The 25421-nt window shown below is 55.0% G+C and overlaps 3 protein-coding genes across 5 annotated transcripts; 2 read left to right on the top strand and 1 right to left on the bottom strand.

Annotated features, from left to right (window-relative positions):
* Positions 1–7466: 7466 nt before the first annotated feature.
* On the top strand, positions 7467–11722 carry tmpob (thymopoietin b). The gene is made up of 6 exons (XM_061283351.1): positions 7467–8498; positions 8647–8761; positions 9305–9454; positions 9732–9844; positions 9920–10014; positions 10088–11722. The coding sequence occupies exons 1-6, from the start codon at positions 8265–8267 to the stop codon at positions 10449–10451; spliced, it is 1071 nt and encodes a 356-aa protein (XP_061139335.1). The 5' UTR covers positions 7467–8264; the 3' UTR covers positions 10452–11722.
* A 573-nt stretch (positions 11723–12295) lies between these two features.
* gtse1 (G-2 and S-phase expressed 1) lies at positions 12296–15619 on the bottom strand. Of its 3 annotated transcripts, XM_061283350.1 has the most exons (12): positions 15266–15619; positions 15122–15179; positions 14417–14936; positions 14171–14326; positions 13951–14086; positions 13441–13764; positions 13299–13371; positions 12991–13179; positions 12825–12920; positions 12740–12782; positions 12554–12670; positions 12296–12460 (listed from the first exon to the last, which is right to left on the bottom strand). In XM_061283350.1, exons 1-12 carry the CDS (start codon positions 15285–15287, stop codon positions 12374–12376), a joined length of 1821 nt encoding a protein of 606 aa, XP_061139334.1. In that variant the 5' UTR covers positions 15288–15619; the 3' UTR covers positions 12296–12373. The 3 variants fall into 3 exon arrangements, with proteins under 3 accessions (XP_061139334.1, XP_061139331.1, XP_061139332.1); XM_061283347.1 differs by having other exon boundaries at positions 12740–12920; XM_061283348.1 differs by having other exon boundaries at positions 12740–12920; positions 13480–13764.
* A 1675-nt stretch (positions 15620–17294) lies between these two features.
* Positions 17295–24357, top strand: LOC133156746 (plasma membrane calcium-transporting ATPase 1-like). Its single transcript, XM_061282675.1, is given in 19 exon segments — positions 17295–17635; positions 18517–18714; positions 18794–19054; positions 19117–19242; positions 19305–19502; positions 20327–20473; positions 20542–20756; positions 20872–21114; positions 21189–21430; positions 21490–21724; positions 21793–21972; positions 22037–22124; positions 22215–22321; positions 22386–22577; positions 22659–22872; positions 23107–23318; positions 23463–23570; positions 23663–23945; positions 23948–24357. Coding segments are annotated over 19 exon segments (3852 nt in total). The 5' UTR covers positions 17295–17442.
* Positions 24358–25421: the final 1064 nt, after the last annotated feature.

The raw sequence follows: 25421 nt of genomic DNA, 5'->3' as shown, positions 1-25421 counted from the left end.
GTCTTGTCTCTGCCAGGGCCTACAAAAAAAAAAGACCCAAAAATAAGTTCACACGTCTGTTTTCCTCACACGTCCATATTTGTAATTATCCAACTTGTACAAGAAAATATGGTTTTATTTACAGTGTGTTTTATTTGTTATGGTTCACCACTCTGTGGTTTATTTAGTCTTCAGCACACACACACACACACACACACACACACACACACGTTTAGCGCCGTTTGGTTTGTGTTTATAAATGCAACATTTGTTCTATTAATTCTGACTTTGGTGCAAGCCGGGAAAGCTGCCTAACTGCAATTGGGACTGTCACTAGGTGGCGCTATTTAGGGGCATCTTTTCTGGTAAATACAGAGTTGATTTGCCAACTCACTCCATTTCCACCATTTGTATTCCTTTCGTTCAATAAGCAATGAAGTATCTCTAATTCAATTCATTGTAATTCAGCTCATTTGAGCTTGGCAATAAAGCTCTTTCTTTGACATCCCCGTCGGATGTGTTTTATTTGACGGCGTGCGTGAATAATGGCCGTGCTGAAAGGGGCCCACCGCAGGAAAATAAACTGGCCATCTTTTGTTTTCCTTGTGTGGTCGCTCGCGGCCCAGTCATGGGCCTGAAGGGAATCCTTTCGGGCCCTTTGTTTGCTCATTCATGACCACGGTCCCACTTGAGGGGAGAGAAGAGAAAGTGGCTGCAAATGTGCTGTCTTGAAGCCAGGGCCAACTCGCTCCAGCTTTTCAGGAGAAAAAGTGCGAGTAGCGATTGGAGTCCTGCCGTAAAATGTACAAGGACGCACGCCGCTTGTGTGGAAACGTCTCCAATGGGCTGCGACCACTTCAGGCATTATGGGGCGCCGTTCGGGAAGCGTTGACGGGCCGAGCACACCAGGCTTTTGTGCCGGCTCTCGGCGGCGGCGTTTGCTCGCTCGCTCGGGTCCAGTCGGTTTGACCATATGGGAGCCCCGCCAAGCGCGCCAGCTGTCTGACAGTTACCGTAAAGCCCAGTTTCAGCGGCGGCAGCTACCCGCGCGGACCACACCAGCGGAGGAGGAGGCGTGCTGGCTGGCGAGCGGCTGGCCTTGATTCGGCCGGCCGGCCGGACACTGTCACCCTCCCTGGCTGTTGATGAATCTGGAATTTTATTGGATGTGATCCTGATGATTAATGGTATATTATCCTAAAAAGCTTGGCTGGCTGATAAAACATCCAGCCTTCAGTCATTTCCTGGCCCGACGTGATATTTTTGGCCTTGGCAATGTGATAAATGCATACTTTCTCGCGCCTGATGAATCATTTCCACAGGCCATAAAGCGTCCCTTTCAAGCGCCCGCCCGGGCTCACGCCTTGCCGTCCCCTGTAAACTGCGCAGAGACGTGCGGCCCACCGGACGGACGGACGGACGGACAGCCCAGGTGGCCATGGTGGCGGGCGGAAACAAAAGAGAAAGCTGCCGCCGCCGCCGCCGCCACCGCCGCTGCCGCCGCCGCCGCTCTGTTGTCGCCTGTCCCTTCCGCCAAAATCACACCGCCAGACCTTTTCTATTTTGCCGTGACCCCGATGAGGCCATCAAAAGGTCCCACCAAACGCTTGGGTTCAGCAAGATGGTGGCAAAAACAAAAGCCCTCGCCATTTCCCTGCCCACATGCAAGGACATCATCCCACAGATTCCCAGACCCCCCCCCCTTGCCAGACCAAATTTTGGTGGATCCCTGGTTTTGGTTCACCAACTCAACAATACAAAACCAAAAAGTGACCCAAAAAAAACAAGTTGCAAGTCGGGATACTGGTAAATGGAAAAGTCAGAGGTCCAGCAGGAGTTCCCAGCAGGGTGACGAGATCACACACCGAGGTCTGTCGCTGGCCCTTGCCAGGGTCTTGGGGGGGGTTGCTTGGTGGACCGAGTGGGTCTGCGGAGACAACACACCGCGGCTGTGTGCGAGCGCACAGTGGCTCCTTTCGTTGCTTGCCACGCCGGAGCGGACCGCAGGATTCCAGTGTTTACATAAGAGCCGGTGCATAAGAGAAAGGCGGACCACCAGCCGGCCGGCACACCGTCGGCCACCCGTCGGCCGACCCGAGGGCTCATCTTTGTTGAAAATGGCTCTCCCATCGAGCTGGCCCTATATTTAGCAAGCGGCCTCTTCATTCTGAGAAAGATGTTTGGCTTTCCATTGAGAAGGGGGGGCGGGCGGGGGGTTGGCAGCCTGGGGGGGCTCACCTGTGCTAGCGCCGTGTTTATGTTCACAATTTTCCCTCTGAAGGACGTCCAAGAGATGTGGTTTGAGAAGCTGACGATTCCCGTAAAGGGAAACAGTGAGATGGACCAAAGTAGGGGGGGCCATGTATCAACAGAAAGGCCAACATATCCTTTGGCTTACCTTCGATTGGCGCTATTTCACACGTTTACTCTGTACATATAACAAGTCTATTGTGGTCCAACTTGTTTCGATTGGGTGTAGTTCCACTTGTGACCGCTAGATGGTGGCACATTTATATGCTTGAGATTGTGTACATTTGAAAGAAAAGGAAGAAACAGAAAGTGTTGTCTGTCAACAGCACCTCGTTTTTTTTTTTTTAAATGACTGCATGTAATGATGGCTTCTTGCCGAAAACAGCTGTACGTCGGTCGGTCGCATCGGGCGGGAAGACGTCGTTACTCTGTCGCTCACATTACGTACAGCATAGGCTACACAACGAACTTTTCAGACACATTTTGAAAAAGATGAATAAAAATTGCTAGAGGCATCTCTATTTTTTGGAAGTGAAGACAATTTGCAATTTTAGTATTGAAACAAAGTGGCGGGCCAAATCGAATGACACTGTGGGCCAAATTTGTTTGAAAGCCCTGCTACATACGTAGAAATGCCATCTCGGCATGAAATTGGATGCGTAAACGCGGCCGTATCGATTGGCCATCAAGCGTTTTTTCCGTCCTGGTTCTCATCAGGAGCTGTTTTGCGCGCCCACATCGGTTCTTGCGAGTCTCACGAGCGTTCGGGGGTCCGACTATCGGCCGGAAAAATCAAGATGTTTGCGTACTAATGACGTTCTGCTGAGTCTCCCGGCCGGCCGGCCAGCCGGCCAGCCGGCCGGCCAGCCGGCCAGCCGGCCGGCCCCCTTTTCCTCTTACTCAAAGTGCCATTGAGGCGGCCATTGAGGCGGCCATGTGCGCGTGCGCGTTACATGTTTTCATTTGCACTCATGTGTTGGAACAATCCCTCTTTTCATGCCCGCGCTCTCATTCAGTGGGTGGCGAGAGCCATTGGGCATGAGGGAGCGAGTGAGCCTTCCCCCCATCTTCCCCCTCCTTGCTTTTTTTTTTTTCTCCCCCAAGGTGAGCGCTTGCCTCGTGGGAGATGACTGCTCACTGCCATTAGTTTAAGTGCAGGAGTGTCAGTTAACCCGACCGACACTGGCACCGGCGCTACTTAATGCCAGATGGAGGGAGCTGTCCTTGAAGTCTTAACAAGCGTGGCGGCGGGCGCACAGAAACAACCTTTATTCACAGTGCGGGGGGATAACTTAGCGAGGTTACCACAAAGTGTATGTCAAATCCCACGTCTTGGCAGAGTGGAGATTGAACGGCTCGCCAAAGTGGATGAAAACACGGCCGGCCGGCCGGCCGGCCGATGCCATGTTGCTGACGGTCATTTTTTTTATTGCGCGCGGAACACGGCGGGAATCGAAAACAAAGTGCTGCTTGTCGCGCCAAAAGGCTCCAGCTGCTTCAGAGGTGTCGAATTATCGGAGCTCAGCTGGATACGCCAGGGGGCGGGCGGCCCAGCGAGCGAGCGAAACCAGCTGACTTTGGCACATTTGTCCTCCGCCGCTGGCACGCCAGCCAGCCAGCGCGGCTTGGCCTTTGGCGGCCAAACGGAGGAGAAGGCCCTCCCGCCAAAGGCGCTCAACGCCGTCCGTCGCCGCGACAAGTGCTTTTGCCGTGAGAACGCCGCATTAGCCGAGTCGCGGCGCGCCAGGCGCGGAAAGTAACAAAGTGTCGGACGCACGATAACATCAGCTGAGCAAGGACTTTTCTCCGGGCGGGAACGACGGGGAGTGCGTCAAATAACTTCACACCGCAGCCAGACATAACTGAACATTGGCTACACCTGCATGCCCGTGTGGAAATGATGCCTTTTTCCACATGCGAGCAATATGCCAGCCAGCGCCTTTAGATTGAGACAAAAAACCTCAGCTTCTTGTCCATAGTCGAAGACAATCCAAGTGGCCTGAGGGATTGAAAAATTCCGAGTCAGCCTTGACCCGTCCTAATCGTTTGCGCCAAAGAAGCCCGATCCCGTCTTTGGCCGGACAAAAATGAACGTCCCGAAGACTGGCTGCCCAATTGAGATTGCCGGCGCCGATGTTGGGTGGCGCGCTTCCATTGGCGCCACCGGTTTACATTGTGCAGGTGCGTGGGAGCTTCCGCCAGCTTGCTTGGAAAGCGGAATGCGCTCCGAGCGGCCAAAGAAAGGAAAGGGCCAGTGGAGGGAGGGAGGGAGGGAGGGAGGCCCACCAACACGTGACACCAGCAGGGCCTTACGTGAGTGAGGCTTTTGGCCGTCCCGCTCGGCTAGCGACGTTCCGAGAGCCGAGCCAAGCGCGGAAATGTTTCTTCCCTGTGAACTCCAGAAGCTGGCGCCGGCCCACGGCCCGGCCCGGCCCACGGCCGAAGCGCCCTGCCCTCCGTTTGGTGTTATCTCCAAAGAGTTGGCCAATACCTTCTTGGAAGGCCATTCTTATTTGCTGCAAACGTGCAAAGCCAGGTGGGCCAGCCCCAAGGTTCACGTCTGCGTTACGGGCCGGGCCCTTGGACTGGTGCTTGGCTCCCCTCCTCCACCTGCTCCTCTCCTGCCCCTCCCTTCCGTGCTATCTGCAGCAGGCCTGACAAGAGAAGGCCCAATTTGCCCTCAGCTAAGGAATCTGACTCGACTTGATTTGTGTGAGTTGGGACTCGGTCATGACAGAAGAGGCCTCCCCGTTTCCCGGCCGCCAAGGACAATTGGGCCCTCCCTCATCTCGACCCATGACGTCGGGCTAAGATGGACGAGCGACACAAAGTGGAAGCGCCGTCCGTCCGTCCGTCCGTTCCTCACGGGCTCCCTGAAAGCCGAGCCGCCGTTCTGTTTGCCCCGACCGAGTTCAGCGAGGACGCGACAAGGCGCGCGTGCGTACCCAAAGGCCAAACAAAACGGAAAAGGTCCAAATTGTAATGGTTTGGCAAACACGCCGAGGATGCGAGCGGGCCGGCGTCCAAACGGGCATCAGGAAGGGAGGCTCCTCTTTCTTCTGACGGACGCGTCTACAACTCGGGAGGCTCCGTTTTTGTTTTTTTTGTTTTGGGGTTTTTTTCCTCCTGTCGGCTCGTTTTTCCTCTGACGGACGTGTCTACGACTCGCTCAAATTTGGATTGTCAACACGTGAAAATATTTGGGCGAGAACACACACAGTGCGGTGCAGTGCAGTGCAGTGCAGTGCACGCATGCTCGGAGCGTCTCGCTCAGATGCAAAGCCACTTTCTCCACTCAGGAAAGCACTCAGGACTCGTCTTAATTAGTTTGCCAATCAAAGGTAGCAGAATGATCCAATGTTATTGTACGTCTAGGTTGGTTCGAAGGCTTCGCATCCGATGTCATAGTGGAACCTCTGAGGACGTCATCCGCATCCTCCTCCTTTTGCCTCTCTCCAACATGGCTAACGCGAAACATACGTAACTCTTCTTAACTCTTTCACGGCCAGCCCATTTACACTTTGACGTCAATGGCAGCCAATGAGTTAAGTTGAAGCGAGCCCGTCCCGTGGTGGCACATTCCGCCGGCTATCCGAAAAGAAAAGGCCAACAACGTCCCGTCATTCTTTTGAGCTTTGCTGAAGTGAGCGAGGGAGGGAGGGAGGGAGGGAGGGATGCGCGCAAGGTCGCCATCACGGGAGGAAATGTTCTAACCTGAGTGGGAACGGCTGAAAAGTTGTAATGGCTGACTGCTGTGGTTTATTCAAAGGCTCCAAGATCAACTCCATTGAGGAGTCTGACTTCATGGCTTCATCCAGGCGTTGCTGTTTCACTTTAAAAAAAACCAAAAAAATCTGCTTGTTAGCGGCTGTTGAATTTGTTCCCCTGGTTTATTTTGCACTAATCTGTCACAAAACATCATATCAGAGCCACCGCCAGCGGCCGTAAAGTGAACTCATTCTCAAAATGGGACTGTTGACCATTCTGGAGCCAACTTTGATCTTTTTTTTTTTTTTTTTTCTTTCCAGAGGCCACGACTGTTATGCTTAAAGAGGCGCTCGCTATGATTCTTGGCCCGAGCCTTATTTTCTGTATAAATTACGCACAAAGAAAGCTTAAGAGGTGTTTCTCAAGGGCTCCACATTTGCACCCTCTCGCTCGCTGGCTGGCGGGCTGGCGGGCTGGCGGGCTGGCTGGCTGTGGAAAAGCTGAACTGTGCTTCAAGTGCTGTATTAAGTGTGGTTTGGTGTGTGGGGGTGTGGTGCAGAAACATCCCAGGGAGTGGGGGGAGTCTGTGGAAAGGACAAGTGGGGAGCCACAATGCCGCCTCAAACCGCTGTCCCCGCAGCCACAACCGCACCGCACCACACGGCCTGGCCCGGCCCGGACTGCTGGCTTTTGGTCAAGAAGGCTGCCTGCCGTAAACACCGCTGCCGCCGCCCCGCCACAAGTGCGCCTACACGCACAACCCAAATTCAAATATTTGCTTCTTTTTTCTTTCTAAATTATTGGTGAATGTGTTTTTTTAATCAGAACTCTTGAATATACTCGTAATGACCTAACAAACTCCTTCAATTGTCCTGTCCGGTCTGGTGTGAGTGTCTTGGCCACCTGGGGGCAGTGTTACACCGTCGTTCGAGTCAATCTTTCCCCCATTTTTGTATGCAGTTTCTTGCTCGATTTAGATCTACCTGCCATTTAGTTTGAGTCATTTGGCCACAAGTTGGCGGCAGGAAGTTGCCCTCAACTATTTCAAGGTCGGGCTAGTTTTGTTCAAACCTTTGTCATCCTGTTTTTTACACCAACAAAATGCAAAGGCTCGAGGTTAACTTTGATCATGTCCATCGTGTTTGGGCAATCGACTTTATTTCCATAGCGCTAGTTTGCTTACATTGAGGCTGTCCAATTGGACTCATTTCTACTCCAATGTGTTTTCGACTGGTGGCAATATTGGCATGCCGTTGTGATATGGGAACGTGGTGAAGTTGGCTGCAAACACTCACGAGAATTTCCACATTTGACCTGCTATTCATACCTATTGAAAAGAAACATCTGTAACTATACGATATACGGAGACAACTGTTATGGGAATACATATTCGCCGAAACAAAAGTACAGAAGGCTTTCGAAAGGAAGCAGCAGCACTTGCAATCATATGACTCGTACTGCTCTCTTCTGGTGAGAAGACAACACTGCAGCTCAACATATTGCCTTGATCGATTGCCAGCCAGCCAGCACGACATACGTAGTGCTGTTTGTTTGAGCGGATACATTGGAGCCTCGCAGCTCACGTTTACGACCCTTTGGGCAAATGACGTCCTGGAACCAATAACACGAACGGGGGGCTGATCGATTGGGCAGCCAGCGGGTGGCGACAACGGTCCGCCATTGACGTTCTTGGTCCAAGTCACGAATGCAACGCGCCGTGCAGGCGTTCGTGAACACGCCCAGCCATTTAAACCGAATGAATCCCCAAGCGTTGCCGTTGTGAGTTTAGACGTCAAGCCGGCCGTCTGCGCTGCTTGCTTCCATTCTTCCTTCCTTCCATCCTTCCCTCTTTGTTTGCGGCGGCGGAGGAGGCCCAGAGCTCCATTCACAGGGAGCCAATCACCGTCGCGCTTACTGGCAGCGCTCGGCCAATGGCGCAGCGACGTGCTTGCCGGTCACGCTCCGACCGCGGGGAGGCAAGAGGCGAATGGGCCAGTGTCTGTCGGGCAAGCTAACCGCTAACGTCTCTTGATTTACAATTGGAGTCTTCAGCGAGCCTTTTCCTCGGGAGCAAAGGCGCGGAATCGCTTTGGAAAAATCCAGACCACCCGACGATATTGAGCTGGGCCGGCTAAAAGGTCAACGAGCGGCTTTGTTGGGCTAAATTAGCGTGGCTCCTGCTAGCGTCATCGACGAGGCGCCAGTCAATCGTGTTTGACAACAACGCGCCCGCTGCTCGCTCGCTCCTGCCCGCTGCTCTCCCGCCCCCGCCGCTGCGGTTCCGTTATCCGCTAGCCCATTTGCAAGGCGCTTGCTTCAAAGTCGACATGGCCGAGTTTCTGGAAGACCCGTCGGTGCTTACGAAAGACAAGTTGAAGATCGAGCTGGCGGCGAACAATGTGGCGCTGCCGAGCGGCGAGCATAAGAAAGAAGTCTACGTGCAGCTCTATTTGAAGAATTTGACGGCGCAGAACAGCAAGAGGAGCCCGCCTGCCGACACTTTCTCCAGCGACGACGAGCTGCCCACCCCGGTGGTCTCCAACAAAAGCCGATCCGGCAGAGTGAGTCTCCCCAACTTTGTGTGTGTATGTGTGTGTGTGTGTGTGTGTGTGTGTGTGTGTGTGTGTGTGTGTGTGTGTGTGCGGGCCCGGTGGTCTTTGTGCACCCATTTGAGCGCTCGCGCCTTTTCAACGTGCTGTGCGTGTGCAGAAAGCCACCAAGAAGACGGACAAGCCTCGCATAGAGGTGGAGGTGACGGAACTCACCGATGATGACCTCAGACAGCAACTGGCCAAGTATGGAGTGGACGCGGGACCCATCGTGGGTAAATTGCTGCCGTCAGTCCGTCCGTCCGTCCGGTAACCGCCAAAAATATACCCCAGAATAGACTTGACTTTGTAGCTCATTGAAATGACATGTCGCCTGCGTGGCTGCCTGCTTGCCTGGCCGCCTGCGTGGCCGCCTGCGTGGCCGCCTGCGTGGCCGCCTGCGTGGCCGCCTGCGTGGCCGCCTGCGTGGCCGCCTGCGTGGCCGCCTGCGTGGCCGCCTGCGTGGCCGCCTGCGTGGCCGCCTGCGTGGCCGCCTGCGTGGCCGCCTGCGTGGCCGCCTGCGTGGCCGCCTGCGTGGCCGCCTGCGTGGCCGCCTGCGTGGCCGCCTGCGTGGCCGCCTGCGTGGCCGCCTGCCTGCTTTGCCACTCTTGGATTTGAACGAACAACCAATTGCTTTACCCATTGCTTTGCGTCATAAAGAAGTCGACCGAAGTCGACCCGTGGAATGCTAAAATGTGTTCCAAAAGTCCCTGCAAGAATGTATGTTTATCAAGTACGTATTGGATCTTGGGCATTTTGCGTCATTTGTGTGTTTGCAGCCTCGTCGCGCAAGTTGTACGAGAAGAAGCTGCAGAAGCTTCTGGGAGAGCTGGCGGCCGAGGCCCCCGCCGACGTCACCGCGCTCCCCACGGCCGACGCCGATCAGAACGGCAACACCAACTCTGACCAGTACAGCGACAAGGAAGACGGTAGCTATTGATCGGGGATGGATTGATACTTGGCTTATCGGCGAGGGATACACAATTTGATCCGCGTTGCAGACAGCAAAGTTTTCAAGTGAAACATGTTACAAATGGCACCCCCGGTCAGTTCAATAAGAATTCAAGCGACGACGTCAATTGTCTTTTTCTTTCCTTTAGTTGTTTAATACACGTGTGCACGCACAACGACATGTTGTTTATTCTGCTGCATCCTTCTCATCGGCCCATCCACTTATTTCTCAAATACATTTTGCGCACGATGCAGAGGAAATGACCAGCGCCGAACCACCGGAGTCGGTTCCCGTCGTAGACAAGCCCGTGCGCAGCAGAGGGAAAACTCCTGTAGCCGTGCGGAGCGGCAGCAGACGGCAAACCAAGGTCGACGCGGCGGTCCGGCGCGGTGGCTAGCTAGCGTTTTGTAGGCGGCGCCGCTAAACGCTTGCAAATGTACAGGTGCCGGAGGCGACCGGCGACGGCCCCGTCAAACTCGGCGAGAGCGTGGTGGAAGACATCCTGGCCAATGAAATCAGCACGCCGACAGTCATCAGGTAGCCAGCCACTCGCTGACGCCCGCTTATCCGCTCAAAAGTGTTTTACGTTGCTACATGGTTTTACTCCCAGCGCCACCTGCAGGCGTCCCATCCGAGGAGCGGTGGGCCGACCGCTCAAGCCCAGCGAGTACTGGCTGGACGAGTCCCGCGTGTGCCACAGCGTCCACACGGAGAAACGCTCCTACTCGGAGTCCTTCTTGCGGGGGGCGGCCCCCTCACTGGCCACCGTGGGCGCGGTGCGCCGTGGCGGCGGCGTCCTCTCCCTCCTGCTCAAGCTGGCCCTCTTGGTGGCCGTGCTCTGCGGCCTGCTTTTTCTAGCCCAGCAGAATCTGGAGGCGGCTCACATCTTCCTGGACGACACGGCGGTCCGTTTCCGGGAGGTGGCCGGGCAGGCCGCCGCCTACCTGGGCCTGGGCGACGGGTCCGAGGCGTAAGGTCTGTCTGTCTGTCTGTCTCGCCTGGGCCGCCCGCGCCTCCCCTGCCGCACAACTGCGTTCACTCGACAAAAACTGGCTTCAAAGCACTTTGGACAAACCTGCCTTTCAAACGCCACTCGACGGACGGACGGACGGACGGGACTGGGTTCAGAGCGCTTTTCACCAAAGTGGTTTCCAACCGACCGGTTTGGACAAAATTGGCTTCACGCAGGGTCCTACATTAACAGCGGCGGGCGGGCGATTGGCCCACGACACCTTTTGCTTTTTTAAACACGACCCGGCCATGGCGTTTCTTGACATGCATTGTCCTATTTTTGTCAATAAATACTGAGTAGGAAAATGAGAAAAAACGTCCACGTGTGCGAGGCCGCCTCTGGCTCTAGCTGGCCCACGACCCCGATGGACTTCATGTAGGACCCTGTCGATGGAAAAAGTGTCTTGGCAGCCTCAGAGCACATTCAAGCAAATGAATTTGAAAGCTACCACTTTTGGCTCCTCCACTCCGCAGGATTTGCAGCAGCAGCAAGCAGGCGGTTGGCGGCGGCGCCACCACAGACTCATTTTCATGTCCTTTCTTTTTAAAATTTCTTGTCTTTCTGTGTATGTAGAGTTGAGTGTAGAGGGCCACCTAATCCACCGCATGCTTGTAGTTTTGCTCCGCTGCGGCCACCCATGCATCCCCACGCTGAGGGTGTTTCTGAGGGTTTGAAAATGGACTTTTTGAAATTGCCGTTACAAACGGAGGACATTGAAGTTCCTCTAGAAATCAGGCGCCCATTCTTCTCCATTACCGGCTGGCTCTTTTAACAGGTGACGTTGTTTTAGTGCTTTAGTTGTGCTTTTTGGGTTAGTCTGCTCTGTTTAGAATTAGCTTCGCAAACTTCGACGTCCTCCCACCTAGCTCGGGACCTCGCAAAGCCCTCCCTCGGCGAGATGCATCTTCGGCGACTGCTTACGCCTCGACAAATTGAACCCTTTCAACGCTTCGGCCGGGATGTGGGAATTTTGATATTTTTTTAAAGGTGGTGCATTTCCTCCCCTCCCTCCCTCCCTCCCTCCCCCATAGCACCCTCAAAGGTAATGCAATACGGAAGAGTCAGATGAGCGACTCGGTATCTTTTGAATTTGACTTTGGAGCAATTTCCTCTGGAGGCAGCTTCCTTCCCCACAATGGCCACAAATATTCACGGAGTTGCGTTTGGATGGATTTTTAATGGTATTTATGATCCAGTAGGCAATGTATCCTAAAATAAACATCCTCCTTAACACTTCGGTCGTCTTGATTTCTTTCCGGTCTTGATGGCAAGCATGGAGACCTCACGTCACGTGACCCGAGTTTCGGCTGAACTGGGCCGAGTCTGGCCTTCAGGACCCAACCCCGTGGCCCTGGATAAGCCGAAGGAAAATGCTTCAGCCCGTGCCCAAAGTTTGTGCGAATTGTTTGTTTGTTTGCCTCTTCTGCTCTCAGGTGAGCCCGTGTGGTCCAAGCTCAGCGATACCTCGGAAAGGGGCGGATAGGTTTAGGGAGCAATCGGCTGAGGACGCCCCCTTGAAGATGGAGTCCAAACACTTTTGAAACGTAAATGACCACACAAAGAAAAGGCTGACCGAAAATCATGCATGGAATTGTGTTTGCGGGAGACGCGTGGCTGGACGAGGCGGGTCGGCCCGGCCCGGTGTCAGCCCGTGGCTGGACGCCAGCCGTGGACGACGGCAGCCGGCCCCGGTCAATGTTCGCCTGGGGCTCAACGAACAGGTGGGAAGTGCATTGCTTCATTTGACATGATGTGGATGAACTTTCAACTATGAAAGAATGCCTAACAAATAATGTCAGTCAAAAGTAAGATCAATGTACAATATTTATTTAGGTTCTTAAGGTTAGAAGCAGGAATAAAATCAGAATTCCAGTTTTCAAGCTATCAAAAGGAGAGGTTGATGAGGGTGGCAGTGTTCTCCTTCTTGTCTTCCGGGCTCCACTTGATGAGTGGCGAGCTTAGGTCAATCAGCTGCCGAAAGACAACGACAAACATGAACACACAAAATGTGACGACGACAACAAGCAAAAAATGCAAAGGGAGCGAGCAGCTCCAACTTTCTACCTGCGTTGCGGCACAGCTCTTGGTGCTGTTGCGGACCAAGTCTGGGGTGTTGAGCAGGTCGATGAGCGCTTTCTCATGAGTCGGGAGAAGCGGAGTGGGAAGGTCCAGCAGAAGAACCTGAAGAAAAGCGTTAGAGTCGCCGCTAACCCTGTCCGGCGACCTGACTTAGTCTGAGGCGAGGCCAACCTCTTGTTGGGCGCTCTCCGGCTGAAGCTCATCCGATTGGCCGCGAGTGGCCGGCTCCGCGCTCGCGGTGCGCTCCGATTGGCCGGGCGCCGCCGGAGGCTCCTCCTCCTCCAGACAGAAGGCCTGCACGACTACAGGCTCCGCCGCCGCCGCCGCCATATTCCAGTCTCTGGGGGCGGGACTGCGTAGAAGGAAAACGACTTTGAGGCCAGCTGTTTGCCCGACATCCCTCTTGGCTGTCGGACGTTCACCTGAAGCAAGTCCGAGGGGGGCGGTCTGAGGCGGTTCTGCGGTGGCTGCCGGGTGTCGGCCCGGGGATGGCCGACCCCCGGCGTTTGAGCGGCGTGGGGAGACCGGAGGGACGCTGGGAGCGTAACTGCAGAGGCCCGCTTGGACCTGCGGGGGGCGTCACCGAGCCACTCCACGCCTTTTGATGGAGGCTAGGGGGAAATGGGTGAGGATGTCATAAGTAAGCAACTCCAGGAGAACCGACACTGTTAAGGGGGGGTGTCGCCATGACTATGTGCTGGGGCCGTGTGTAAGTCAACCAAAATATCACCTGTCCATAGTGGCCATGGACATAGGTCGTCGCTCTGGTTTGAGTACCTTGGAAACATCAGGAGAACAAAAACCTTTGGAGGGAAAAAAAAAAAAACAGTTTTAGGTCAAGATGGAAAATGTTCATTGATGTATTTCCTGACCTGGAGGTGTGATTTCTCTGCTATGTGTGGGCGTCTTGCCTGGCGCTGCAGCTGTGATTTTTGCCTTGAGTCCATTTTGAGCTGAGGTTTTGTCCAAGGTTCTTTTAGCAGACGCAGTCTGGCGCTGCGGCGTGACCCCGCCGCCGGCCTTGACACTCTCCGACAGCTTTCTGGCTCGGCCGGGTAGCGCGGCAGCAGAGGACGCTAACGACGGTGACGCCGTCGCGAGGCCAGAGCGGCGTTTGTTTTGATTGGCGGGCCGGCCGGCGTCGCCAGGGACGGTGGAGGAGGTGAAAGCGCGGTCCTGCGAGGAGTTCAGCTTCCCTGAGAGGACGACAGCGTCACAAAAATAGCGCTTAGTCACAGATTTCTTTCTCTCCTGCGCCTCATTTTGCTTGGCTAGCTGTAGTTTCTGCAAAGATTAGCATTGTGCTAATAGTTAGCCTTCGCGATGGCGTGTGTCCGTGTGTGAAGATGTATGGACCTGCTGTTAGCAATGAGCGCGCGCACCTGTGGCTGGAGACAGGGACAGGCTGGAGTTGAAGCTGGATACAGAGGACGAAGATGAGGACGTTTTGCGGCCTTCGACGGGGTTGCGGCTTTTCAGCGGCGCCGTCACCTTTGTACCGGACTGCCTCCTCGTAACCTTCGTCGTACAAGACGGAAAGCAAATTTGACGGCAGCTTGCCTGCACGGCAGCGCCGGTCAACCAATCCCAGCAGTGCAGTACCTTGGCGGCGGGTGCAGCCAGCGTGCGCTTCCTCCCCCTCCCCAGCGTGCTACCATTGAGGGACAAGTCAGTGACGTCTGATGCCACTCTGGCCGAATCGGTCGCAATATCCTCACGGGACTTGGGCCGGCCGGAGAGATGAGGACTCGAGGCAACCTGGGCGGGAAAAAACAGGACGTCGGGGACTTCACCTCCTGAGCGGCCAGACAGACAGACAGACGGAGGAAAAAAAGTCAGACGGCCTACTTTGCCAGGCGCTTGCACTCGGGCTTTCTGAGCAGCGGCCGAAGAGGAAGTCCTGGGGACGGCCGGCTTGCTGGGCAGCACGGCACCCAAGCCGGCTTTCCCGCGCAGCGCCGCCCTGGTCTTGACGCCCGTCGGGCCGGAGGCGTTGAGCCGAGCTGAAAGACGCGTCGCCGGGGGCGGCGGCGGCGCGTTTCCTTGCTTCAAGCGCTGGCGGATGGCCGGAGGCAGGTCTTTCATAGGACTGTCCTGCACCAGGAAGGTCTGACGTATGGCGGGGCTGCACAGGCCGGGAGGTGCCGCCAGCAGATCCAGTTTGGCGGCGCCGTCCTGAATGAAGTGTTCCCGTGCGTCTTCGCCATCCTGGCCGTGGAGCCGCAGCTGTTGGGCCAATCGCTTGGCTTCCTGGCACACGGCGTCCAGCTGGTCCCCCGACAGCGGACTCCAGGGGGATTCAAAGTTATTGGGCGGATGGCGGGATGGCTCCACAAAGACATCATCCCCGCCTTCTGCACACCAGGAGCTGCGGGTGCAAAAGCTCCTATCTATCTTCACTGATACCACATGTAACATTTCCGTTAAGACAATGAAGGAAAATTGTGAACATGGTCGGTCGGCCTTTCTGAGATTGGATTTTGCACAGTCATCTGTTTGACGTTCAAATCATCAATTGGTGAAGCGAACGAAATGGCTAGTGAAAGTTCCTACCCGTCAGGTGACAGAGAAACATCGAAGTCGAACTTCTCGTCCAGCAGATAAATGGCATCTGTGGTGACACACAAAGGGTCATTCGGAATGAGCAGCATGTTGGTCTGTCGGTCTGTCGGTCGGTTATGGAGAGCAGTAACCTACCGCTGCCTGCTCGACGCTCCATCGCGCTGCCGCTGCTGTCAAGCTGCAGGTAAAATAGCAATAACCTCAACTAGCTCCGATGTTAATCGTTTGGATTTGTAAGTCACGAGTGACTTGACGGAAAATTGCACGACTTGTTGCTTTCCGAAAGCTCGCTCCACTCAACTCAGCAAAGCCCTAGCGTCGTCTTCCTGGAAACCGGCCGGCCGGCCGCCCGTCCGGCACGCAAGTGGACTTTAGTCAAGGATCTTTGCGATCCTCGTTATTTTGTTTGGGCGACGATTTCTTTTCTGCTCGCAAAGCAACACAACATTTCAAATGTGGAACGCTGTTGGTCACGTGACTCGAGCGCTCCGTCATTGGTGGGAAGTTGATGACGTCAGCGCGAAGGGAGTTGTGGGGAATGGAGTCCATGGCGGCTTTTTGACGCCTTCACGGTAACGGATCGTTGTGAAATAGACAACGACGACGAATCTAGGCTACGCATCAATGTTGATTTAATGATTTATATTGTACGCACGTACGCTTTTATTCTTAAAAGAATCCAATAAACGATGGGCGGCAGTAGTATGACTTGAGAGTGCATTTAGTAATGCGTGTTCACGTGGTCTATGCTGATGTCAAAGTCGTGCGTGCGTGCGTGCGTGCGTGCGTGCGTGCGTGCGTGCGTGCGTGCGTGCGTGCGTGCGTGCGTGCGTGCGTGCGTGCGTGCGTGCGTGCGTGCGTGCGTGCATCCATTTCTTTTCTCTGAATCGCTTATGATCAAGAGGGTCCTTTCTTTATCCTCACTACCTGCAGACCAGGTAGTTAGTTGGCTAGTTGAGGCCTCTGTCGCCCCAATCAATGGCACCCATGGATCTTGGACCTTGTCATGGTAAAAAAAGGCCCAACGCATAGCCTTGATAGCTATAACCCTGATCTTTCTCGATCCGGAAGCTTTAGGTATGGGTGGCCCTACTTCTCTAAGGGCACTCTGCAGCCCTGATCCCAGTTACCTTGGTTCTCATAGATGGCAATTCCTCAGTGTGTGATCAGTTTAACGTGTATGCCTCTCGACCAGGATCTTATTGATCTCGTTTCTGAAGAAGTCCCTGTAGTCTTGCTAGGGGCAGATCTTAATCCTTTCAGATGTGATTCCTTAATCCCCCAGTACCTGAGACCACAACCTTGGTATTCCTGGTCTCAGTAGTTTTGAGCCCTGTAGATGCTGTCGTCTCACCTGGTCCCCGGAACCCCGGTGTGTGATTTTTGAGCGTGTGCCCGCGCGCATGTGGGCATGTGTTTCTTCTGCCTGGCTTGTGGGCGGCGCTTGAGCCTCAGCGTTGACTGAGGCCACAGATTGTCTAATTAGATTAAGCGAGGCTTTCGTCAGATAATCATTTAGCCTCCTGTAGCTCCTGTTTTTGTCCTGCCATGGAGAGCAGCCCGCAGGGAGCTCGCTGAAGGTCAAACCAGAGCACTTTGGAGCCTCGGCCGTGCGGATGCGCGTGTAGCCCGGGCGGGAGCGAGCGAGCGAGCGAGCGGTGCCCAGGTTATGGGAAGCGCTGGGACGCTGCTCAGTGGAAACGCGACGCCTCACCCGAGGCCATGGGGGAGCTCGGTGTAAGTAGCGCCGCCGCCGCCGCCGCCGCCTCCGCCGCCTTGGCAATTTTCAGCAATTGTGAGGAGATCATCATCGTCGTCATCATCATGGCTGCGGGTCATTTCAAGTCGCTCCCTCCCTCCCTCCCTCCCTCCCTCGCTCGCTCGTTCGCTTGTCAAAGGGCGGGTGTCACGGTGACACTCGCTAGTGTAAAAAGAAGTTAAGCCGAGTCAACAAGTAGCTCCGCCTTTCTCACTCGTCATGGCCACGGAAGCGCAATAAGAAGTGAGAATGTCACTGGTGTCTGAGAATGTCACTGGTGTCTGAAAGTTGGAAAAGAAGCCGCCGCGCGCTGCAGCTAGTCAAATAGGTATGTACTCAGCACTTGGATCTCAACGTACGTGACGTGGAGTGCCGCCCGCATGCGTCCGCAGAGTGCACGTCAGAAGTCCGCCGCATAGCAGCAGGCCCACCTCTGAGCGCCACCTCTGAGTTTGACCTCTGAGAAGGCAGGCAGGCAGGCAGGGAGGCAGGCAGGCAGGCCGGCCGAACGACCGACCGACCGGCCGGTTGTCCGCCTGCGCCGCCGGGCGACATGGCCAACAGCTCGTTCAGCGGCGGCAAAGGCCGCGGCTCGGCCTACCGCGAGGCCGCCGAGTTCAGCTGCTCGCTCCAGGAGCTGCGCTCGCTCATGGAGCTGCGGGGAGACGAGGCCCGCGACAGGATCCGAAACAGCTATCAGGATGTCGACGGACTCTGCGCCAGACTCAGAACCTCCGCCCTCCAAGGTCATTGAATGCTGTGTGCCTGCGTGTGCCTGCGTGCGCGTGCGTCCTTGTCAACTGTCGTTTACCTGATGCAATTGACGGCAGCTGATTGAATGAAATCAAACATGATCAAATGTATTTAGCAAACATGTACGCTCAGCGACTGCAAGGATCGCTACACAAGTTCAACAAGTTGATTGTTTATTGGTAATTGCAGTCAGATCCTTTCAGGCATTGAAATTCCATTCAAGTCAAGGTTTTCTTAACGGCATAGAAATCAAATTAGACGTATTGTAGTGAATAAAATGAAATGAAAACTATTTGAAGAAATAGGCTGAATCACAATTTATTCAAAATGAAGAGATACATAAAATGTCATGTTGGATTGCAAGTTAAAGTGCAGATTTTTAGAAAATGCATTTACTGCTACAACAGTATGAAGTATAGGGGAAAAAAAATAAGAATAGACCCAAATTTTCCGAATGCCACCTTTTGGCAAAATATAATGGAAGGGATTGCATTTGAAAAATAAATACTAGTAATGAATAAATAATGGATGATTTATCCCGAGTGAGAAATGATGACATGGACTTGTATGTAGGAAATAGATGGTCAGATCAATATTTCCATCCGCCCGGTTCAGGGTTTCGTGGGAAGGTTGCTGGAAAATAAAATGAAATCAAATAAAGTGAATCCAATGGATATACTATGGTTGCAATGGCCACCAAATTGCTAAATGAAGAGATGCTGTCTGTGTTGCTTGTCTTGTGACATTTGCATCATTAATTCATGTGTGAGACTCAGCCCAGCGCAAATGTCAGCAACAGCTTGAGAAATCCTTTTCCGATCGGAGGTGGCTGGCGCAAGGTGCTGTAATGTGCGTGCGTGCGTGTGCGTTGCAGGTCTGGACGGTTCGTGGGAGGACCTGCAGCGCCGGCGCCAGGTGTTTGGCCCCAACGTGATCCCCCCCAAGAAGCCAAAAACCTTTGTGCAGTTAGTGTGGGAGGCGCTGCAGGATGTGACGCTCATCATCCTGGAAGTGGCCGCCATCATTTCACTTGGCCTTTCTTTCTACCAACCGCCGCACGCCGACAGAGACAGTGAGTTGCCGCCCCGGGCCAGCCAGCCGGCCAGCCGGCGAGCGCCGACCCGCCCAATGAACCGTCCCGCCACGTGCAGGCTGCGGGCAAGCGGCCGCCGCCGGCGCGGGCGACGAGGGCGAGGCGGAGACGGGCTGGATCGAGGGCGCCGCCATCCTGCTCTCGGTGGCCTGCGTGGTGCTGGTGACGGCCTTCAACGACTGGAGCAAGGAGAAACAATTCCGAGGCCTCCAGAGTCGCATCGAGCAGGAGCAGAAGTTCAGCGTGCTGCGCGCCGGCCAGCTGGCGCAGGTCAAAGTGTCCGACATGGTGGTGGGCGACATCGCGCACGCCAAATACGGTCGGTATTTCCGCCTGGCGGGTCAAGCGGCGGGCGCGCTGACCAGCTTTGCCCGCCCGCAGGCGACCTCCTCCCCACCGACGGCATCCTCATCCAGGGAAACGACCTGAAGATGGACGAGAGCTCCCTGACCGGAGAGTCGGAGCACGTCAGGAAGAGCGTGGACAAAGATCCCATGTTGCTCTCAGGTGTGTCCGCCGACGGATTTCCTCTCCGCCGTCCGGCTCACCTTTTCTCCGCGCCGGCCCAGGCACTCACGTGATGGAGGGCTCGGGCAAGATGCTGGTGACGGCGGTGGGCGTCAACTCCCAGACCGGCATCATCTTCACCTTGCTGGGCGCCGGCGACGAAGGCGGCGACGGAGACGACGACAAGGCCGATAAGAAGAAGAAGAAGAAGAAGAAGAGGAGGGAGGAGCGCAAGAAGCAAGAGAAAAAGGAGAAGAGAAGTAGGTGTGGCGTGGCGTGGCGTGGCGTGGCGTGGCGTGGCGTGGCGTGGCGTGGCGCTCGCTAACGACCAGTTCAAAAGGAGCGACAAACGACCCACCGCATGTGTTCTTTCTGCTGCCGGCTGGCTCTGCTTCCTTCCAAGTTGTGCTTCCTTCCAGCACTTCTTATACGTCTGTCTCTCACAGCTTCTGTGACCGCTCACTTATGGAACGAACATTGGGCCAAGCGGCGGCTGGCGAGCAATTCCTTCAGCCGGCAGTTGGGCTCAAACCTCCTTCAGCCGTCACTCTATTGCGCAAGTGAACGAGCGAGCGGGTCAGAACAATGAGATTGTTGACGGTGCCCAAGGCCCCGGACAGGTTCAGGCGCAAGTGCAGGCGCAGGCGCAAGTGCAGGCGCAGCAGGCGCAGCAGGCGCAGTAGGCGCAGCAGGCGCAGCAGGCGCAGTAGGCGCAGCAGGCGCAGCCCTCCCCCAGCAGCAGGTGCTCCTGACTCCGTTGATGGCGATTAGGAGCAAGCAGATTAGCTCGCTTAAGCTCACCGGCTTCTTTCTTTATTGCGTAGCGGCCTGCCGCCACCGCCACCACCGCCGCCACCGCTCTTCTTCTTCATGTCCACTAATAACCTATTGGGATCAAGACACACACACACACACACACACACGCACAGCAGCTTCTCCTGTCGCACCTGGTTAGCCCACATTCAAACAGCTCCAGCTCGGGCCCTTTTTTCAGGGAACGCGTCCAAAAGCATTCCATTCCAAACTCTCCTTCTGCCATTCGGATCCTTACACGAGCAGAATATTCCGATTGTCTTCCCGGCAGGGAAGAGCAAAGATGGCCCCGGCGTGGAGATGGAACCGCTCAACGAGGACGCCGAACCGGAGAAGAAGAAAAGCAACCTGCGCAAGAAGGAGAAGTCCGTCCTTCAGGGCAAGCTGACCAAGCTGGCCATGCAGATCGGCAAAGCGGGTACGCATCTCCAGAAGAGAAGACATTTGGGAGGGCCGGGTTCTTTGTGAAACGCCTTCCTCCGACAGGCCTCTTCATGTCAACGCTGACCGTCATCATCCTCATCGTTCGCTTCCTGGTGGACACCTTCTGGATCCAGGGCATTCCCTGGACCGCCGAGTGCCTGCCCATCTACATGAAGTTCTTGGTCAAGTTCTTCATCATCGGCGTGACCGTGCTGGTGGTGGCTGTGCCTGAAGGTCTCCCTCTGGCTGTCACCATCTCCCTGGCCTACTCTGTCAAGGTTTCTCTTCTCCCCTTCCTACTCGAGAAGACATATCTCTCCGGCGCGAGCCAGAGGCTTCGCTTTCCTCAGGGAAACCTTTGCGGTCGGTCCCACCCCTTTGTTTCCCTTTCAGAAAATGATGAAGGACAACAACCTGGTGCGCCACCTGGACGCCTGCGAGACCATGGGCAACGCCACGGCCATCTGCTCCGACAAGACGGGCACGCTGACCATGAACCGCATGACGGTGGTCCAGGCCTACCTGGCCGGCTGCTACCACAAGAAGGTGCCCGAGCCCGACCTGGTACCCGCCAAGATCCTAGACCTGCTGGTTCTGGGGATCGGGGTCAACTGCGCCTACACCACAAAGATTATGGTGAGAGAGAGAGCTTTGACCGCGTCACGTGATCTGGTGACAAAGAACCGCGGCGGCGGCGGCGTCTCTTGCAGCCTCCCGACAAGGAGGGCGGTCTTCCCCGCCAGGTGGGCAACAAGACAGAATGTGCCTTACTGGGTCTGAGCCTGGACCTGCGACGGGACTACCAGAGCATTCGCGACGACATCCCCGAGGAGAAGCTCTTCAAGGTGTACACCTTCAACTCGGTCAGGAAGTCCATGAGCACCGTGCTCCGGAACCAGGACGGCAGCTACCGCATGTTCAGCAAGGGAGCCTCGGAGATCCTGCTCAGGAAGTAAGTCCCCCGTTCCCCCGGCAAAGGGGCCGGCTCGCGGCTAAGGACGGACCTCGCAGGTGCTGCAAGATCCTGACGGAGAACGGCGTGGCCAAAGCCTTCAAGCCTCGCGACCGGGAGAAACTGATGAAGACGGCGATCGAGCCCATGGCGTCCCAAGGCCTGCGGACCATCTGCCTGGCCTACCGGGACTTTGCCGCCGCCGACCGGCCCGACTGGGAAGACGAGGCCGACGTCCTCGCCGGGCTCACCTGCATCGCCGTGGTCGGCATCGAGGACCCCGTCAGACCCGAGGTATCCGTTGGGACGGCGCCCGTTCGGGAGGCCCAACAAAAGTCCTAAAGTGCTCCGTCCGTCGTCAGGTGCCGGACGCCATCAGGAAGTGCCAGCGGGCGGGCATCACCGTGCGCATGGTGACGGGAGACAACATCAACACGGCGCGCGCCATCGCCAGCAAGTGCGGCATCCTGCAGCCCGGGGACGACTTCCTGTGCATGGAGGGAAAAGAGTTCAACCGACGCATACGCAACCAGCTGGGCGAGGTCCGCGCCGTCCGGCAGTGCGGGACCGGCCGGCATGACCGATGACTGACCGTCCTTGTCACAGATTGAGCAGGAGCGGATCGACAAGATCTGGCCCAAACTGCGCGTCCTGGCCCGCTCGTCGCCCACCGACAAACACACCCTCGTCAAAGGTCAGGGCGCCTTTGCTAGCCGGCCAGCCGGCCGGCTGCTTGCACTTTTGGATTCCAATGGCTCGACGCGTGCGTGCGTCTGTCTTCCAGGCATCATCGACAGCTCGGTGCTGGAGCAGAGGCAAGTCGTCGCCGTGACCGGAGACGGCACCAACGACGGGCCCGCCTTGAAAAAGGCCGACGTCGGCTTCGCCATGGTAACACACGGTCCCGTATTTAACGTGGCGTACGTACGAGTCCAACGCGTGGGTCGCGCGGCAGGGCATCGCCGGGACGGACGTGGCCAAGGAGGCGTCGGACATCATCTTGACGGACGACAACTTCAGCAGCATCGTCAAGGCCGTCATGTGGGGACGCAACGTCTACGACAGCATCTCCAAGTTCCTGCAGTTCCAGCTCACCGTCAACGCGGTGGCCGTCATCGTGGCCTTCACCGGCGCCTGCGTCACGCAGGTGCACGGGGCGCCGCTCATCTCATGGCTTGCCCACCCCCCCTCGCTCATCTCAACCCCCCCCCCCCCCCCCCCCCGGCAGGACTCGCCCCTGAAGGCGGTGCAGATGCTGTGGGTCAACCTGATCATGGACACGTTCGCCTCGCTGGCGCTGGCCACCGAGCCGCCCACCGAGGCGCTGCTGCTGCGCAGCCCCTACGGACGCAGCAAGCCGCTCATCTCGCGCACCATGATGAAGAACATCTTGGGACACGCCGTCTACCAGCTCACCGTCATCTTCACGCTGCTCTTTGTGGGTCAGTCCGGGAGTACCAAGATGAATAATGAAAAGGAAGCTCCGGAATGAAATGGGAAAAAGGCCGTAATTGAGTTCAAAGTAAAATACAATTAAAAAAGGCTCCAATTACAAGTCAAAGTACTAAAAGTAATGTCAAAGCCTTAAGACAAAAATAGACCTCAACCAAAACTAAAAGTAGAAATTTGGAAATGTCAAAGTGGACTTTGAAAGTTGCGTTTGTTTTTGTGCCTAGGCGAGCTCCTGCTGGATATGGACTGCGGACGCAACGCGCCGCTGCACGCGCCGCCGTCCGAGCACTACACGGTGGTCTTCAACACCTTTGTGTTGATGCAGATCTTCAACGAGCTCAACGCCCGCAAGATCCACGGCGAGAGGAACGTCTTTGACGGCGTCCTCAACAACCCCATCTTCTGCACCATTGTCGTGGGCACCTTTCTGGTTCAGGTGGACCAAACAAAACAAGAAACATGGCTCTGCTCCTTAAGAAAAGGCTGATCGATCTTTATTTGTCGATTCTTTTGATGATGATCAACGACTCTTTTTCGATATTGTTCTATTTGAATGTTTCAATTCTTTGCACGGCGGCAGGTGCTGATCGTGCAGTTTGGCGGCAAGCCCTTGAGCTGCGTGAGCCTGAGCGTGGAGCAGTGGCTCTGGTGCATCTTCCTGGGCTTGGGCAGCCTGCTGTGGGGACAGGTGAGTCCGGGCGGGACGGCGCCCAGGCCGGCCGGCCGGCCGGCCGGCGTACGGGGCCCGCTGACGACCTTTGCCCCCTGGCTCGCACGCAGCTGGTTTCCAGCGTGCCCACCCGCTGGCTCAAGTTCCTGAAGACGGCGGGCCACGGCACCAAGCAGGAAGAGATCCCCGAGGAGGAGCTGGAGGAGATGAAGGACCCCGACGAGATCGACCACGCCGAGATGGAGCTGAGGAGGGGCCAGGTGCTCTGGTGCCGGGGGCTCCAGCGCATACAGACGCAGGTGGCCGTTTCGGAAGCGCCGCCGTCATCTTGTCATCTGTTAGCCAACCGATTGTCGTCCTCCAAATTGAACGTGAGGCATGACGCTTCCCCGCTGTTTCCCAGATCCGCGTGGTGAACGCCTTCCGCGACAGCGTGTCCCCCTACGAGAACCTGGAGACCCCCGAGTCCCGCAGCTCCATCCACAACTTCATGAGCCACCCCGAGTTCCGCATCGACGACTCGGAGCCTCACATCCCGCTCATCGACGAGCTGGAGGGCGAGGACGAGGCGCCCACCAAGCGCAACTCGGTGGCGGCGGTCCCCAACAACAGCCTGGGCGCCGCGGAGCCGGAGCGCCCCCTAGCCCAAGCCTCGCTCCTCAAGGACCAGCAGGGCCCTCCTCAGGCCAGGGCGGCGGCGGCGGCGGCGGCGGCGGCAGCGGCGGCTTTGGTCTCGGCCAATTCCAAGGGGGGGCTGGCGCCCTGCCCCGGAAGCCCCCTGCACAGCCTGGAAACCTCGCTCTGAAGTCAAAAGAAAAGAGCCGCCGCCGCCAGCCGGCCCAACCAAGCGGGTAGTAACATACTAGACGTGAACTCTTGCAAGTGTGCTTTAGCGGATGGTGACTTGTTCACCCATAATCACGTAGGTGTTGATGTGATGGATCTGTGACTTGGTGTTTGTAGACGGCCAGGTTGGTTGCTTCTTATATGTATGTTCTCTGTGGATTTCACTATCAAAATGGCTTTTAGGCCATCACAAAATCTTCCAATACATTCTGAAGCGTAAACATTGAAGAAAAACTAACATCTCTCAATTGAACATATCTAATTCATGGTTTCATCGATATGAAATGCCCCGCCAAAATGATATATTTAGACTCATTGAAAAAATTGGATTTGAATATATATAAATAAATAAATAAAAAAATAATATATATATACGTATATAGTATATATATATATATATATATATATATATATATATATATATACAGTGCATTTTTATGCATTACATTTTTTATTCACTGGATGTTGGTTTTTAAATAAATAGCTTTTGTCTGTTTTACACACCAGCTCTGGCTTCAGTAAACGTCATTAAAAAGTAGCATTGTTATACATTATAATTAGAAGATATAAAAATAGTTTTTACTGTTGAAATAATCATTTCTTCTCTTTTTAATTGTAATTATAATTCATTTGTATGACCTGTATTATTTGCTAATTTTATTTACAATAAAAGACCATCATGCTCTCTAGTGGAGATGTTAATTACATTTTTTCAATAAGATTTAATTTGGATGAGGCGAAAAATGTGTCGGACAATAGCGTACCTAGGAAGCACAAGGTAATAAATAATTGAATATATTTTAAAAGTGATCAAAAAGTTCCCAAAAAAAAGAAACTTTTAAGTGGATAAACTAAACTTGTCTGTCCGTGGGAACGCCTAACCTTTTTTAGATCAACTTGATTTGAGATCACAAAAAGTACAGAAACGATAAAGAAAGTGTCGAGAGATCTCTTCTACAAAATTAGATTATACAGATCACACAAATACAAGGTCATCTTCGCTAAAACATGATTTTATTTTGT

This window comes from Syngnathus typhle, linkage group LG7 (assembly GCF_033458585.1).
Source record: "Syngnathus typhle isolate RoL2023-S1 ecotype Sweden linkage group LG7, RoL_Styp_1.0, whole genome shotgun sequence".
NCBI classification, from domain to species: domain Eukaryota; kingdom Metazoa; phylum Chordata; class Actinopteri; order Syngnathiformes; family Syngnathidae; genus Syngnathus; species Syngnathus typhle.
The sequence above is the reverse complement of the archived record's forward strand: the minus strand, read 5'-3'. Positions and strand labels throughout refer to the sequence as shown.

Excerpts from the sequence above, each read along its gene's own strand:
- gtse1 (XM_061283347.1), bottom strand. The coding sequence starts at position 15,287 with ATGGAGCGTCGAGCAGGCAGCG. Across the intron at positions 14,087-14,170 it reads TGGCTGCACCCGCCGCCAAG|GTTACGAGGAGGCAGTCCGG; the intron begins GTACTGCACTGC and ends TGTACGACGAAG. Across the intron at positions 12,671-12,739 it reads CGGAGAGCGCCCAACAAGAG|GTTCTTCTGCTGGACCTTCC; the intron begins GTTGGCCTCGCC and ends GCTTTTCTTCAG.
- tmpob (XM_061283351.1), top strand. The coding sequence starts at position 8,265 with ATGGCCGAGTTTCTGGAAGACCCGTCGGTGCTTACGAAAGACAAGTTG. Across the intron at positions 9,455-9,731 it reads GTACAGCGACAAGGAAGACG|AGGAAATGACCAGCGCCGAA; the intron begins GTAGCTATTGAT and ends CGCACGATGCAG. Across the intron at positions 10,015-10,087 it reads AGCACGCCGACAGTCATCAG|CGCCACCTGCAGGCGTCCCA; the intron begins GTAGCCAGCCAC and ends TTTTACTCCCAG.